This window comes from Fringilla coelebs, assembly GCF_963513975.1.
Source record: "Fringilla coelebs genome assembly, chromosome: 1".
Taxonomy (NCBI): Eukaryota; Metazoa; Chordata; class Aves; order Passeriformes; family Fringillidae; genus Fringilla; species Fringilla coelebs.
Genome location: NC_140028.1, coordinates 14,193,375 through 14,207,861, shown reverse-complemented (window position 1 = coordinate 14,207,861; position 14,487 = coordinate 14,193,375). Strand labels below are relative to the sequence as shown.

Sequence of the window (14,487 nt, the reverse complement as noted above, 5' to 3'; positions counted from 1 at the left end):
ATGTAAGTGACCCATACAGGCTTTGGAGGCTCTCTGAGATTAAATTTTACTGGCAAGTTAAACAATTGCAAGGCTTTGCTTGGTACTCCTGCCTCCACTATTGTGATACTGGTTTTTGAGGCTCTGGCTAAAATACAATAATCTATTGAAGAGTTTTAGAACTAGCTGCTTATAGGGAAACCTTTCCCTGTGCTTAATTCAGCAGGCTGAAACATGTACTTTAGAATCAAAAACTACCCAGAGGAGTTTCTACATCTGCTCTAATACCATCAGGTTGCCTGGTTGGATTTTTCAGGCAGATCTTCCAGGTTCCATAGCAATTTGGGTATTTGTGGGATGCCATCCTACTTCCTCTCCTAAATAGCTACCTTCATTTGCTTGTCTTCAGACTAGATGCAGACAAGAAAAACATTTTTTATTCCTGCTTGCTCTGTTCAATGCTTCCAGATCTCATAACCTGATTTTCCTTCCTCCCAGGGAAGGAGGATTTTTTGTCTCCAGAAAACAAAGCAATCAGCCTTTATCTATGAGCTTCAGAAAATCTAAATATGTCCAGAATAAATACATGAAGAGGATGTATTTTGTCTATACAGTGAACTAGTTTAAGTATTTATGATCCAAACAATCCCAGTGGGTAATGGGCCTGTAGTGGCTCATAGGTTTAATATAAAACAGTGATTTCTCATAGGAACATTTCCTTTATTTTGTTTTGGTATAATGGTAGATATGTTAAAAGGGTGGATAATGTAGTGATTTTATTTTACTGTAGAGGATCAATAATATTTGAAAATGCAAGCTATATAGCAATGCTAGTGGAATGTGTTGTCAGAGACTATGTAAGATAAAGTGGTTTGGCTCTAGTCATTAGGCTTGATTGTTTCTGCATGTTCTGACCCTCCAGGTGATGGTGCCCGGCAGACAAAACACTCTTCTGCTTCACCCTCTGCTGTCTGATACAGAATACAAGGTTACTGTAACCCCCGTCTATTCTGATGGGGAGGGAGTCAGTGTCTCAGCTCCTGGCAAAACTTGTAAGTACAAACTTTCCGCCTGTCTTTGGCCAGGATGTGCACGAATAAAGACTTACTCTTTGTGGCCTTTTTTCCTTGGCTGTAGGAATGTATTAAATGTGGGCTTATTTTGCATTACTTATATGACTTGAACTTTAAATTAATCTCAGTTGATTGATTTATAAACAATGGGTTTCTTCTAAAAGACAAGCTGTATTTTATATTCAAATATTCTGAGTTTGCAGAAACTTGTTCAGTAATAGAACTGGCAAATGCTTGATAACCAGCCCACCAAGGGCAAGCCAACTAATACAGAAAAAAAAGTAAACAAAGCCTGCTGAGATGGTATCAAACCAACCATTGTACTGTTAGGTTTTCTTTTGTGTGAGATCATTGCTTTCTAAGGGTCATTAGAAATGCTGCTGAACTTTTTATAAAAAGTGATTGCATTATCTCCAGAGTTCTGACCAAGTACCAAAAGATTACTCAGCTGTAGCTTAAACTTCCTCTCTACTGTATATTTTAAAAAATCCTTTCATTGTGTACTTGTAGTCATGATAGTATAATTTTATTGAAATGTTCTCCTAATTTACATAATTTGTCTTAATTGAAGTGCTGTTTAGCACTTGTAAAGAAATCGTTTGTAAAGAAGTCCTTTGATTCTATTCTACAGAATTAAGTGTTCAAAAGAGCATGATTTATACATTAGTGCACTTGGACTGGAAGAAACTATACAATGTATAATTAAATAACCTTTCATTTTTAGGAAACAAAAGTAAGATTTTTTTTTTAAGAAATGTAGGGACAAATTTTGGAATTAATTCAAAAATTCATTGTTTGTTGGTCAAAGTTTGTGACTAATCCACTGAGTAATAGAAAGGATGAATTTGATTGAGAGTTCATGCTGATAATTTTACATATAAATCTGAGAGTAATGGGTATCACACTCTTTTTATTTGCATATCTTGATTTTTCTGTATAAGCTTGTATGAGATAGACTTGTAAAATCCCAGTTTGTTTTCTTTTCAGTGCCCCTGTCTGCTCCTAGGAATTTACGTGTCTCAGATGAGTGGTACAACAGATTACGTATCAGCTGGGATGCCCCACCTTCAGCAACAATGGGTTACAGAGTTGTCTACAAACCTGTCAACAGTGAGTTTTTAAACTGATTTTTTGGGGGGTTATTTCTGACTGAATATCATCTTTCACTCAATTTTGTTCTCAAACCTATCAGTTGCAGCTACAGCCTTGAAAGTGTTATTAACTTTGGTGCCTCATATTTTTCAATATGAAAGTTGAATAATCACAGAATGATGCAGATTGGAGAGGATTTCTGGAGGTCATTTGGTCCTCCTCCCTGAGCAAAACAGGACCAGCTTGGGACAGGTTTCCGTGGACCCTGGCCAGTTGAATCTGTAATATCTGCAAGGATGGAGATTTTAAAATTACTCTAAGCACTCTCCCAGTTTTTGACTACTGTCACTGGTAGTGTCTTTGCTAATATATGATAAAAATTTTCCATGTTGCAAAATTTGTCTTTTTTTTCCTATATTTTCCTGTTTGCCTCTGAAGACATTCTGTCTGTATCTTCTCTACCACCTTGCATCAGGTAGGTGTTGGCAGCAGTAGATTTCCCCTTAGATTTCCCATCCTAAGGCTGATGAATCCCAGCTCTTTCAGGCCATGTTTTTTCATTTTATCATGACTTTCTTTCAGAGACTATATCTGCTTTTTCCTGTCCCTCTCTTCTGTATTCTCCTGTTCTTCAACTTCTTTCCCTTGACAATAAAAGGTTTTCATTTCTTCTCAGACACTTGACATTTTCTTCATTGTCTGTTTTGTGTGTGCTGCATCCTTTGCCTGCCTGTACCTTGCTGCTAGAGAAGACATCCAGAATCCTTCAAATTTCTTGAGAAAAACAGGGTCCTCTTCTGACAGCAAATCACAGATGTGTGACCAGTAAGGGACTAAAATACTGTCTAAAGACAATACTGCTGCCTGGTTTCTGAAGTGTATCCAGAACAACTAAGGGAGGGGATGAAGGAGCTGTTGGCAATTCTGATTTGGGAAAGTTTAGTTCTTTTCTATTTTCATTATCATTTTTGCGCAGTATTGAATGATGCTGTTGTATAAGAAGCCCTGAGTGACTGTAGTGCTGGCTGGCATCTGCTGTCCCCCCTGTTGGTCCTGACACACAATCAAACTGGGGAGAGATATTTGGCTGCCTTTTTAGAGCAGTAGTAAGTCACTGAAGCAGAACAAAAGGGTTTTAACAGATACCAGTGTCTAGCTCTGCCTTAATGAATCCCACTGCTGAACTTCCCAAGTGTGGTTTTTTGTGTCTTCTTTCCATGCAAGGATTGAGGAGAATGTCTTTGTATTTGTGTATGGTTAAAAAAAAGGCAAAAAATAGTAACTTTATGAACACTTGTAATTTTTTTCTAATTTAGTGGATGAGCAAATGATTTTCTAATTTATTTCATATTTTGCAGCTCCTGGTCCTGCCTTGGAGACCTTTGTAGGGGATGATATTAATACTATTCTCATTCTAAATCTCCTCAGTGGAACGGAGTACAGTGTTAAAGTATTTGCTTCATACTCAACAGGCTTCAGTGATGCCCTAACAGGCGTGGCCAAAACCTGTAAGAATGATTTCATGCTGCTCACATCTCTACAAGCTGGTTTTCCTTACAACTGTGGCTTTCTGCAACTCTCTGAATAAATTCTCACATGGAAGACTTTACTTTGTTTTCCTGAAATGAAAGTCTCTCTTTCTATGAGACTATACCAGGCTTTTCAGTGCTCTGCTGGATGTTAGATGGACAGGAATCATAAAGCAGATATCATTTATTAGCCAAAGATACATTTCCCTACTAGTAGATGTAAATTTCCTTGCTGAAAAGTCTATTTAGTGTATTTTTTCTAGCTCCATATATAAGATTATTTGCTCTTTATTTAGCTAAAGCTCAATTTTAAATTAAATTTTGATAGAAATTCTGCTATTATTATGATACTTTTCTACTTACTTGTAATTACAACTTTTTAGCAGCGTTCATTATTTAGTTTTAAGTAAATTACCTAAAGTTTTAAACTTTTGTTTTTAAAGTTCTGCTTTTTAAAATTCTTCTTTTAGATTTTCTTGCTTTTTTTAAGCAGCTATGGGCATTATTTGTTAAAAATGGATTGGGACTGGTTTCACTGTAATAATTGTGTCATTTTTTTCTTGTATGTCTTGTTAGAGGTATAAAACTAATTTTTTAATATTTAATTTTCAGTGTATTTGGGGGTGACAAATCTGGATTCCTACCAAGTCCGCATGACAAGTCTGTGTGCTCAGTGGCAGCTCCACAGACATGCCACTGCTTACAGGGTAGTTATAGAGTCACTCGAGGGTAAGTTACTAAATTTGGTATGCAGCTACAGCCCCATCCAGAGAATTGAATTGCATAGAAACTGTATGCAGTGAGACCTGTAGACTGGCTTCTGAAATACTGGAAACAGTGGACAGAAGAGAGGTGTGTACACCCTGACAGTTTCAGAATGGAGTAGCATCCCTGTCCTTTCATGTCAAACACGTTGATAGCTCGTGCATTTTATGTCAGGGACTTTGATTTATCAGTAGATAAAAGGTGATAACCTGAGTTTTTCACTGCTGTGAGGAACAGGAGATGAATAAAGACTAACTGAATACATCAAAGTTTGTAAATATACCACAGGCAGTAGCTCTGTAGGATTAGGATAGACAGGAGAAGAGGGCAGAAAGGAAGAAAAGCTCTGAAGGAATCCAGACCATGCCCACAGAATCAGAACAATGTCCAGTTTTGTTTGTTCTCATTCTATTGATCCTTCTTTGTAGCTTATAGTAGTAATGTTACTCATATGGACAAACAGGACACAGTTCCATGCAGTCACACAAGGAGTCTTGATACTTTTAGCACAGCATATATAGAGGGTAAATTACAGCCTCTTCAGCCTCACTGATTCTCAGGTGTGGACAGAAGATATTTTGTCACTGTTTGTGCAGACCAACTCTCTTATCCCAAGCAGACATCAGTGGTCTTCTGATGAAAACCCTGGATAACTTGAGAGAAGTGCAGCTAATGGGCTGTATTAAAGGTGTCATGGACAGTAACCCTGATCTGATGGCAAAAAAGGCATGACCTTTCTGTGGAATGGCAAGTGGATGGTGATAAGGTTTATTTGAAGCCACGAAATACAGACAAGCTATTCAGACAGCAGAGATCTTGGCTTGCACGAGACAGCACAGACATCCCTCTCATCTGGGAGCCAGCCAACATCCTGCTTTCTTCTTATAGAACTGCCAGAATTGTTTTAGTTGAGCTGAAAGCACCGAAATGCAAGCAGAACAACCTAGAATGTGAACAAATGTTTCTTGTTAATATTTATCCTGAAGGGACTTGATTGTCAAATCAGGTGTGTGTCTGGTTCAGGCAGTGATCAAGTATTTTTATACTAGTGTAACACCTGATAAGCATTGAGTGACTGTCATTTATTATGCACTCTGTAAAATGTGAGATCAGTTGCTTGTATTTCACTTCTTCCTGATGCAGATTTTAAATGTTGATGAAGTTTTTCTTGTTCTTAAAACATGCCTTATGCTATTTCCAGTACCCAGCCCTTTTCTGTTGTCAGTGTATCTTCCAGTTCAGAATTTAGCAGAATCAGTTTTGGAACCCTGTAAATGCTATTCCTTAACCATCTTGCCAAGAGGCTACTAGTGAAAGCTGGAATATGATATCTAGTTCAGTCTCTTTTGTTGTGACCAAGCACATTACATATGCTGAGAACCAGAGGCACAGACAAAGGATGCCATAGAATTACATAATGCAACAATTCCTAGTTAGACTCTGATAATTTAGGACTAGATCCAAAGCCTGTTCATGACAGTGTTAGTGATTTTTATTGCCTTCAGTGCATGGGGCAAAATTAATCTTTTTTTCCTGAAGATGTTTGACACATTCCTCAGCTCCTACTTAGTATGAAAAATGAAACGTTAGAGACCTCTGCACAGAGGTCAGTTTCCCAAAGTTAGGCAGCATGTAGTTCATTAACTTATACCAACCTCTCACCCTTCATATGCTGTCATGTACTCTTCTTATTTATGATTTAAATCACATTATTAAATAAAAAAGTAAGAAAAAAAGTTTTCATGGTTTCTTTTGTAATTCCAGATGGAAAAAAGCAAGAAGTAAATCTTGGTGGAGGGACACCTAGACATTGTTTCTTTGAGCTGATGCCTGGAACCAAGTATAAAATCAGTGTTCATGCACAGCTTCAGGAGCTGGAGGGCCCTGCTGTGAGCATCACCGAGACAACGTGTGAGTAAAACAGAGGAGGCAGAGTTCAGCCAGCAGCAATAATGCTTGATTGCTTCTTGTGTTCTGCCCTTTGCCCACACATGTCCTATTCCCGCACAGTTTTCTTTAGCTGAGCTATTGATTTTTCAAGTACATTGTGACTCCTCCACAGATATGTGGCATTTTTACACCACTGCTGTGAAGTAATTAAGTCACATTCAGCAACTCTATTGGACTTCTAATGAGAATGACACAGGGAGGATGGTTTAGTTTTCTTCACACAAAGTCCCACTATGGGATGCTCTGAATATCTATGTCTTTGGGGAAAAAAATACAGAAAAATGATCAAGCAGAGAAAATTTTGTTCCTGCAGCTCTTGTTATTTAGTAAAATTAATGAGTGTTTGAGTAATTTACAGTTAAATGGGACCTCAAAACCGAATTTATTTAAGCATTTTGAAACAAACCAACCAACTGGACTTTTTCATTATTAGTAGTAGTAATACAAGACAGGCAAAAAGGAAAAAAACCCTCACAGCTGTTTATGAAGGCAAGATCCTGCTGTAATGAATTCAAAATACTGCAAAATAAAACATGGGACTACTAGAATGCATATTTTATCTTTCTTTCAACCCATTTCCAATCTCAGCATTACCTGTCTTCTCATAGTATTTTGCTATACACCACAACACTGTTCCCTTTCTCTCAGGGTAGAAAGTGTTGGTACTTTTCTTCTTTTCCTCCCACATTTCTGGTTTCACATAGGAAAAACTTGCACAGGTGCACGACTCCAATTCTTCCTGGTCCAGGGCTCATTCTCTGAGCAGTTAGCATCAAGCCAAGCTTCTCCTTCTTTTTGGGGAATTGTGTTTAGTATGGTCTGCAGGTCAGGGAGCTAGGAGATATGAGGAAGAGCACACCTTGGCCCATGTGTCTATTTGAGAACAATGTTTTGGGATAATTTATCTGAACTATTGTCTCACCTTAAAGGGATACAGTCTCCAGGGTGACCTGCATCTCTTTGGTGCTGAGAGCAGCCTTTCAAGTCACCTTACAGCAGTCCTGACCCTTTCCCAATGGGTCTGGTCCTGGGTTGCTGTGGCCATGCAAGTCCTGGGCACTACTTCTGTGTAGATGTTTCAGAGTCCCAGCCCTTTCTATTGCTGAAGCCACTGGGAAAACCTCCACGAGCTGCAGTGGAATGTGGACATGTAGTGAATCCTGTTTGCACTGATCTTTCTCAAATGTAGGCTCCTTTCCTCAGGTTGCCATATCTAACACACTTCATTGCCCATAAATATAACTTAGGTGTTACAGCACAGAAGTTTAGTCTTGGAGGACTGATGTCCTCTCACCTGTGGCTTCTTATTGTAAATGCATTGAATAAAAATGGGGGGAAAAAAACCCTTGAATGAATGTGGAAGCTTTTCCTCCCGTAGAGTTGTGGAAGTCAATGCATGTGCATTTTATCTCTGAGAGGTCAGCTGGGCTGTATTGAAAGGTGCTAAATAAAGCTGTTGCGTTCAGAAAAGCTGTCAATCAGTAGTTGGATATTTACCTAGGTCTCTGCAAGGTTGAAATTCCAAAGTCAGTTTTCAAGAGAAAAGTGAGGGACACTTTCAGAAACTATAAAGCAACTTCAGTTGAAATTGCTGCAGGCAACAGAGCCACAGTCCTGTTAGAGTTGGGGTCAGAGCTGCATTTCTGTCTGGAAGCATAACAAGGTCTTTGACAAAATTTGGAAAAGTCTTCATCAAGGAAGACTGTGATCTGCTTTGATCACTACAGGCACTGGTTTGCTTTTCCTCTCTGTCTTTGCATTTTAGACTAAGATCTTCTTCCTTCCAGGGTGAATAAGGACCTACTTTCTGTTACTGAGGACTTTTGTTGAGAAAAGAAAAGGACACAGACCTTTTTCAAAACAAATGATGGATTCTAGGTCAAGAATAGTGCTGGGACATGGTCTGCTACTCTGGAGGATCTCAAAAAGGGGCAGTTCCAATAGTAGTTCAGTTGTATTCTTGTATCATTCATACTGCACATTAATTGTTTTGCATTTAGTAACATTCTCTTCCATGTGACATTTCTTGTGTGCACTCACCTACATTTATCTCCAGCTGCATAACTAGTGGAGTAGGGATAATGAATTTTTTTCACGTGGAGAGGAGTAGAAAATGCTGTTTATTAAAGATATTGGGCTTTTAAGCATGTTTGAATATTCCCTCTTTTATTCTCCAGTACCGTTTCCTACTCAACCACCAACAACACCTTCAACACCACCTCCACCACCTACAATCCCACCTGCAAAAGAGGGTAAGTGCTACATGTGTGAGTTTCTAGTAATTTTAAAGTGTTGATGCAATGTTTTTCTGCTTCTGATGGTATTTGAGACCTGTGGGGAGCAGATCTCACAAGGCATTTGCTCTTGAAACACTGTTAAGGCAGCTGGCTTAAATTTAAGGAGCCAAAAATCTGACCTCATTGTTGTACTGTTAAAATTTGCTGAAAGGGTGGTTAATATATGTGACACTTCCTTTTTCCAAGCCTCCTAAACCATACACATTTTGCAACTGAAGCAGACATCCTAGGATAATTAAACTTGAAAAGCAGCATTATTTTTAAATATGTCTACTTTAGGTAATGTGAAAAGTATGGGCTGTATTCAGACTCTCCTCTTTAAATGCAGACTTATTATTGCTTGAACGTGTCGTATTTTGTACAGAGGCTTATAGTATTTCTGTAAGAGGAGCATTATTGGTGGAGACTGAGGATCACATACATCAGCTTGAAGTCTGTGGACCAAACTGGCATTAAATTGAGAATTTAACCCACAAGCACAGGGAAAAAAGACCTTGTATGTGGGTGTGTTTAGAACTGCACAGGAGCAGATAATGAGGGGTTTTTGTTATCCAAGGAGTAATCAACAGAAAATGAAAAATGCAGGTTTGTATCTTCTTGTCCTATTCTCTGGATTTAGATGAAATATGAAGATGAAATATGTTGAAAAACATAACTTTGGTTTGAGACAGTTTAATTCTGACCCCAAGCACTAGACTTGGATTTCTGTGAAGTGTTGAAGGTTCCCAGTTCCCATGAAAGAGTGAGCAACTTGTGTGAGCAAATGTGCAGCTCTTGCAGGCCATTTTGCATAAGAATGTGCTGGAATCAGATGAGATGGGAGAAACCTGCATTGCTCCTGCACTGTGCAGTTGAAGTGCAGACCTTAGGGTAACTGTATGAATGGAATAGTTTCCCAGTGGGAACCTCCACAGCTGAAATTCTGTCATCTTGCTTACTGTGTCATGCCAGGAGTCTGGCATTGTATAAGTTCATGTGTGACTTTACTTAAAAACCTAAATAAAAATAGAAATGATAAGCCAGACTTTAAAGGACCATTGAAGTGTGTTCTGTGATAGGATCTGTTGGTGCAGACAATTCTCCCTTGCAGAGCTCAGCTGGTTCTACACCTGCACTGAGGTCAACACCAGCAGGTCTGTTGACTAAAGCTAACATTATGAGCTAACATGTACTAGCTAACATTAGGCAAGGGCTTCTCATGATGGTTGCATTTTCTTAAGTGATTTTTGAGATTTCATGAGGAGTTGAGGCTTTGTTCTAATTCCAAAATTCTTGCTTTCTTCCTCAGTGTGCAAAGCAGCCAAAGCTGATCTGGCATTCCTGGTGGATGGGTCATGGAGTATTGGAGATGACAATTTCAACAAGATAATTAACTTCCTTTATAGCACTGTTGGAGCTTTGGACAAGATTGGTCCTGATGGAACACAGGTAATCAAGTGTGCAGAGATGGAGGGTGCATGGACTTGCCAGGATATTTTAGACTAGACCAGAAGTGAAATGAATCAAGAAGTAACTGACATCATTTCACAGTTCAGAGAAAATATAAAATATGCTCTAGGTCAGGATCTTTTTTCAATATCTTTTTATGCACACCATATGTTAAAGTTCTCAATATAAATTTTGGTAGCATGAGGGCTAAGTATCATTTCAGTCTCCTCTAATTCAAATGACATTTAAGTTTGTTCATGCTTTTGGTACTCATTGTAGTGTTTATTTATAAATAAGCTAAAAATGGCATTGATAAGGAAAAGTAAAGGTCCTGTTATTTTGAATCACACACTCTACAGAATCTACAGTGCTAGAAATAAAATTTGCAACGATTGTTCCATTTATATATTTGTCTAGAGAGATGCTCCAGAACATATCATTGGCAAATATGTTACTGTTTTAAGTGTTACCTGTATAATATGTGGTTTGGTATCTCACTGGAAACTAATTTTAACTTGTCCAAACCCTGAAGAATACTTAGTTTTTACTGTTTCTTGCTTTTTCCAGAATATAATTAATTCTGCTTCAGAAACTTTGTCACAAGTTTAAACAAAATAGCTCCTTTTAAATCAGGGTCACCACTGATGGAATATGAAGATCAGTATATCCTTTGTGAGTTGTAGGGGTTTAGTGTACAATATTGTAATACAGGGTCTTAACTCAGTAGTGTCATATTTGACAGAGGCATATTTCAAAATACATTCCTGAATCTTTCTATTACTTGCTTCATTCTTGTTCCCTAGCTTAAGTTACTTATGTGCAGTTATTAATTCATGGAGACTGAATTAAGTCCCAGCAGTTCTGAGTATGAATAACTGTACACATGTGAGCAGCTGTAACCAGGATTTTGGGGCTTGACTGAGAGTGCTTCTGCCAAAGTGGGTATTGCTGTTCTCATCCTGTTTGCTGCAAAATGAAACCAGAAAGTGTTAGATGGTTGCCAAAGTTGCAGAGTAAAATTCAACTTTATTTACTGAAAGCTTTTTTGAAGAGAAAAAGTCTGGCTTCAATTTAAAGATGAAGCAAAGTTACAAGATAAGTCCTTGTTTTAAGTGGTCAAATTCACTTACTTTTTGCTTACACAGTGGGTGGTGCTTTTGTAATGATCATCTTCTATGTGCACAGGTGGCAATAATTCAGTTTAGTGATGATCCCAGGACAGAATTTAAATTGAATGCATACAAAACAAAAGAGACTCTTCTTGAAGCTATTCAGCAAATAGCCTACAAAGGAGGAAATACAAAAACAGGTGAGAAAGTAATGCAGATTTTTCCCCTGCTTCTCTAAGAAGTATTTCTTTCCCATTTGCTAAATGGTTTAATTAATCACTGCAAAATCAGTGATAACGTGCTGTCTCCACACTGGAGATGAAGGATTGGGCTCTGAAATTAGAAAGGTTTTGTAATCTGTAGTTTACACACTTCAGCCCCTACTGCTGCATATTCACCCCACTGACCAGCAGATCAGGGAAGCAGGGAGAGGGGCAGAAGGCTAAAGCAAATTAATTTGGGGGTAGTGGAAGGTGGAATGGGGAGTAATATGAAATCAGCTTGGCAAGTGAACAGAAAAGTGATAAAGGGGAGAGGGTGGGAGGGAGTTTGCAAAGCATGTAGAAAACTGGAGAGAGTGGAGTGTTTGGGTATAAGCCAGGACAGTTAAGCCTCTGTGGGATGTTTAAGATTGGGATGGGGAAAGATGTTTGTTAAGGTTGCATTTTAATTTATCCCTTAAAATAGCTTCCTGATATAAAGAAATTATAAATGAGGGTTGAAAGGGTTAAAATCTGTTTTAGTTGGAAACTATGTTTTATTATTTTCAGACTTCACAGAAATTTCTTGCAGCTGTTGCATTGCATCTAGGTTCAGCATTATCAAAATAATTTTCCATTTTCTACAATGACATTCTCAGTTGTTAATGTAGACAGTGCCCTACAATCCAGAAGAGGAAAGTTTTGTAATCTCTAACCCAGCCAGCAGCTAAATACCACACAGTACTCACTGACTGCCTCCCCCTAGCCCTGGTGGGATGGGGAGGAGAATCAGAAAATGGTAAAGCCTGTGGGCTGAGACAACAGCTTCATGATTGAAATAAAGTAAAATACAAAGATGGTAATAGTGATTAAAAGGAGTATAACAAATAGAGGGAGAGAAACCCCAAGAAAAAGAGATGATGCTGAGTACCGTTGTTCACCACTGATGCCCAGCCCATTCCAGAGCGGGGATTGGCCCCTCCTGGCCAACTCCCCAAATTTATACACTGGGCAGGATGTTCTGTAGTGTGGAGTATCCCTTTGGCCAGTTTGGGTCAGCTGTCCTGTGTACACTCTCCTCCAGTCCTCCTCCTGTGCAGCTGCTCAGGGGCACAGAGTGAGACCCTGGAAAGTCCTTGACTCAGGGTAAGGGCAGCTTAGCAACAACCAAAACATCATTATCAACATTAACCTCATATGGAGTCCAAAACTCAGCACTGTCCCAGCAATAAAGAGGGAAATTAAGCCTATCCCAGCTGAGCCCAGGACACCCACACAAATAATGTTCATGATCTTCCCCTTCTGGATTGAAAAATGGAGGGCCGAAGCTGTCAGAACTTGAAACATTACGGTGAAAATCAAACTTTTATAAATCTTGATTTTAACAAATACAGAATGAATAAATTGACAGACTACTCAGGACACAACAGATTTCTCTTTTAAGGTATGTGCAGCATGCGATATGAGAAGCCAATAGAAATCGGATTTGTATCACAGTCAATGTCAATCTTTGTGTTGCAGGCAAAGCCATTAAACATGCGCGAGAAATCTTATTTACAGGAGAGGCAGGCATGAGAAGGGGCATTCCAAAGGTCTTGGTTGTCATCACTGATGGGCGATCGCAGGATGATGTGAACAAAGTCTCCAGGGAAATGCAACTGGACGGTAAATTGTGTGGTTTTAAAAACAACTCACATGTTCTTTTTTCTCATTGATTGCATCTAAGTGTGGGCATGAGGTAAGGATAGCCTTTGCTCCAGATTTTCAGTTTTAAAGAAAACAGCAATTGCTGAGAAAGACTGAATATCACTAGGATATGATTGGATTCTGGGTATTTTTGGTGATTAATGGAATTATTTTTCATTTTGGCAGCAGTTCTAAAATCATGTATTAGTTAATGGAATTGCTCCCAGAATGAAGAAGTTGGGGAATATGATCCTGAAAATCTGGATTATCATCTATAAAGTGCAGTCTAGTGGTTAGGAACGCATTGAACTATTTTGTTTTCTACACAAAAGGTCCATTGAAAATTCTTATACTGTTTCTGACCTGCTCTCATGTTGCACTAAATACCTCTATTAATTTTTTTAAAGCTTCAATTTTAGAGCTTTAGCAGCCACACCATGTTGTGAGTCTAAGTGTAAGAAGTGGATTAATTGTTGTAGAAGTTTGTACCAAAACTGAATGGGCACAGTGTGCCACCTGGCACAAAACCAAAGGATGGAAGAAAAAAAGCTATCTTCCTTTTAATGTGAGGTGACCTGAAGAGAAATTACATTTGTGCCTTTATTTGCTTTTGGCTTTGACAGCTGTGAAGTTCCCAGTGTAGGTCACTGATTTCTGAAACCAAATGTTATTGTCCAGCTTGGCTGCCTCCTTGTTTTGTGGCTAGGTGCTGAGTGTGGGGGCTTCATCAATAAAGCAGACGACAAAATAGTGAGCTTACATGAAAGAAAACTGCGTATTTGTGAATAAATTGGAGTTTGTGTCTAAGCTGAACAGAAATTATTAATCTCTCAGGCAAGTCTTGCAGTTGCATTGTTAGCTCCTGGACTGGGAATGGCCTCCAGAGAAGATGGCACTGTGAGGGTTCATTTGCTGGGATGTGGCACAGGACTTCCCCTCTCCCATTTCCCCTGGAGTGTGCTGCACAGTGAGGCTGCAGATAGGGTGGATACTGATGGGCATCTGTGATGGAGGCTGGCACTAAGAGGTGCTGATCTTGGATGAGACATGAAGATATTGTTAAAATGTATTAAGTCAAAGTTTTGTTATGCTTAAAGCTCTGCAGAAGGTGATGAATGCCCCTGGTCCTCATTCAAACTTAAAGATAATATTGCTTGACTGGAATAAATTTGTGACTGAGCCATGCTAGAACAGTGTATCCATTAACTGTGTTCAGCCTGGTGCAGAGAGGTTTTTTTCCTTCATCTCTTGTGGAAAAAAAAATATTGAAAAACTTATGGCTCTTTTGTAGCTCCTGAAACATGTAGGGTACAGTTTCCATTTGATTTAAATCCTTTGAATCAGGCTCATATTTTGAAAAATATTCATGCTAAATATAT

At 38.8% G+C, this 14,487-nt stretch overlaps 1 protein-coding gene across 2 annotated transcripts in view; it reads left to right on the top strand.

Moving 5' to 3' along the window:
* COL14A1 (collagen type XIV alpha 1 chain) overlaps window positions 1-14,487 on the top strand; it is a 111,561-nt gene that overhangs the window by 57,860 nt on the left and 39,214 nt on the right. For both annotated transcript variants that reach the window (XM_084201510.1, XM_084201509.1), the window contains exons 19-27: window positions 902-1,031; window positions 2,040-2,162; window positions 3,503-3,652; window positions 4,286-4,402; window positions 6,203-6,349; window positions 8,566-8,640; window positions 9,974-10,113; window positions 11,299-11,422; window positions 12,944-13,087. In XM_084201510.1, coding sequence (XP_084057636.1) covers window positions 902-1,031; window positions 2,040-2,162; window positions 3,503-3,652; window positions 4,286-4,402; window positions 6,203-6,349; window positions 8,566-8,640; window positions 9,974-10,113; window positions 11,299-11,422; window positions 12,944-13,087 — 1,150 coding nt within the window. The remainder of the gene's footprint in view (window positions 1-901; window positions 1,032-2,039; window positions 2,163-3,502; window positions 3,653-4,285; window positions 4,403-6,202; window positions 6,350-8,565; window positions 8,641-9,973; window positions 10,114-11,298; window positions 11,423-12,943; window positions 13,088-14,487) is intronic.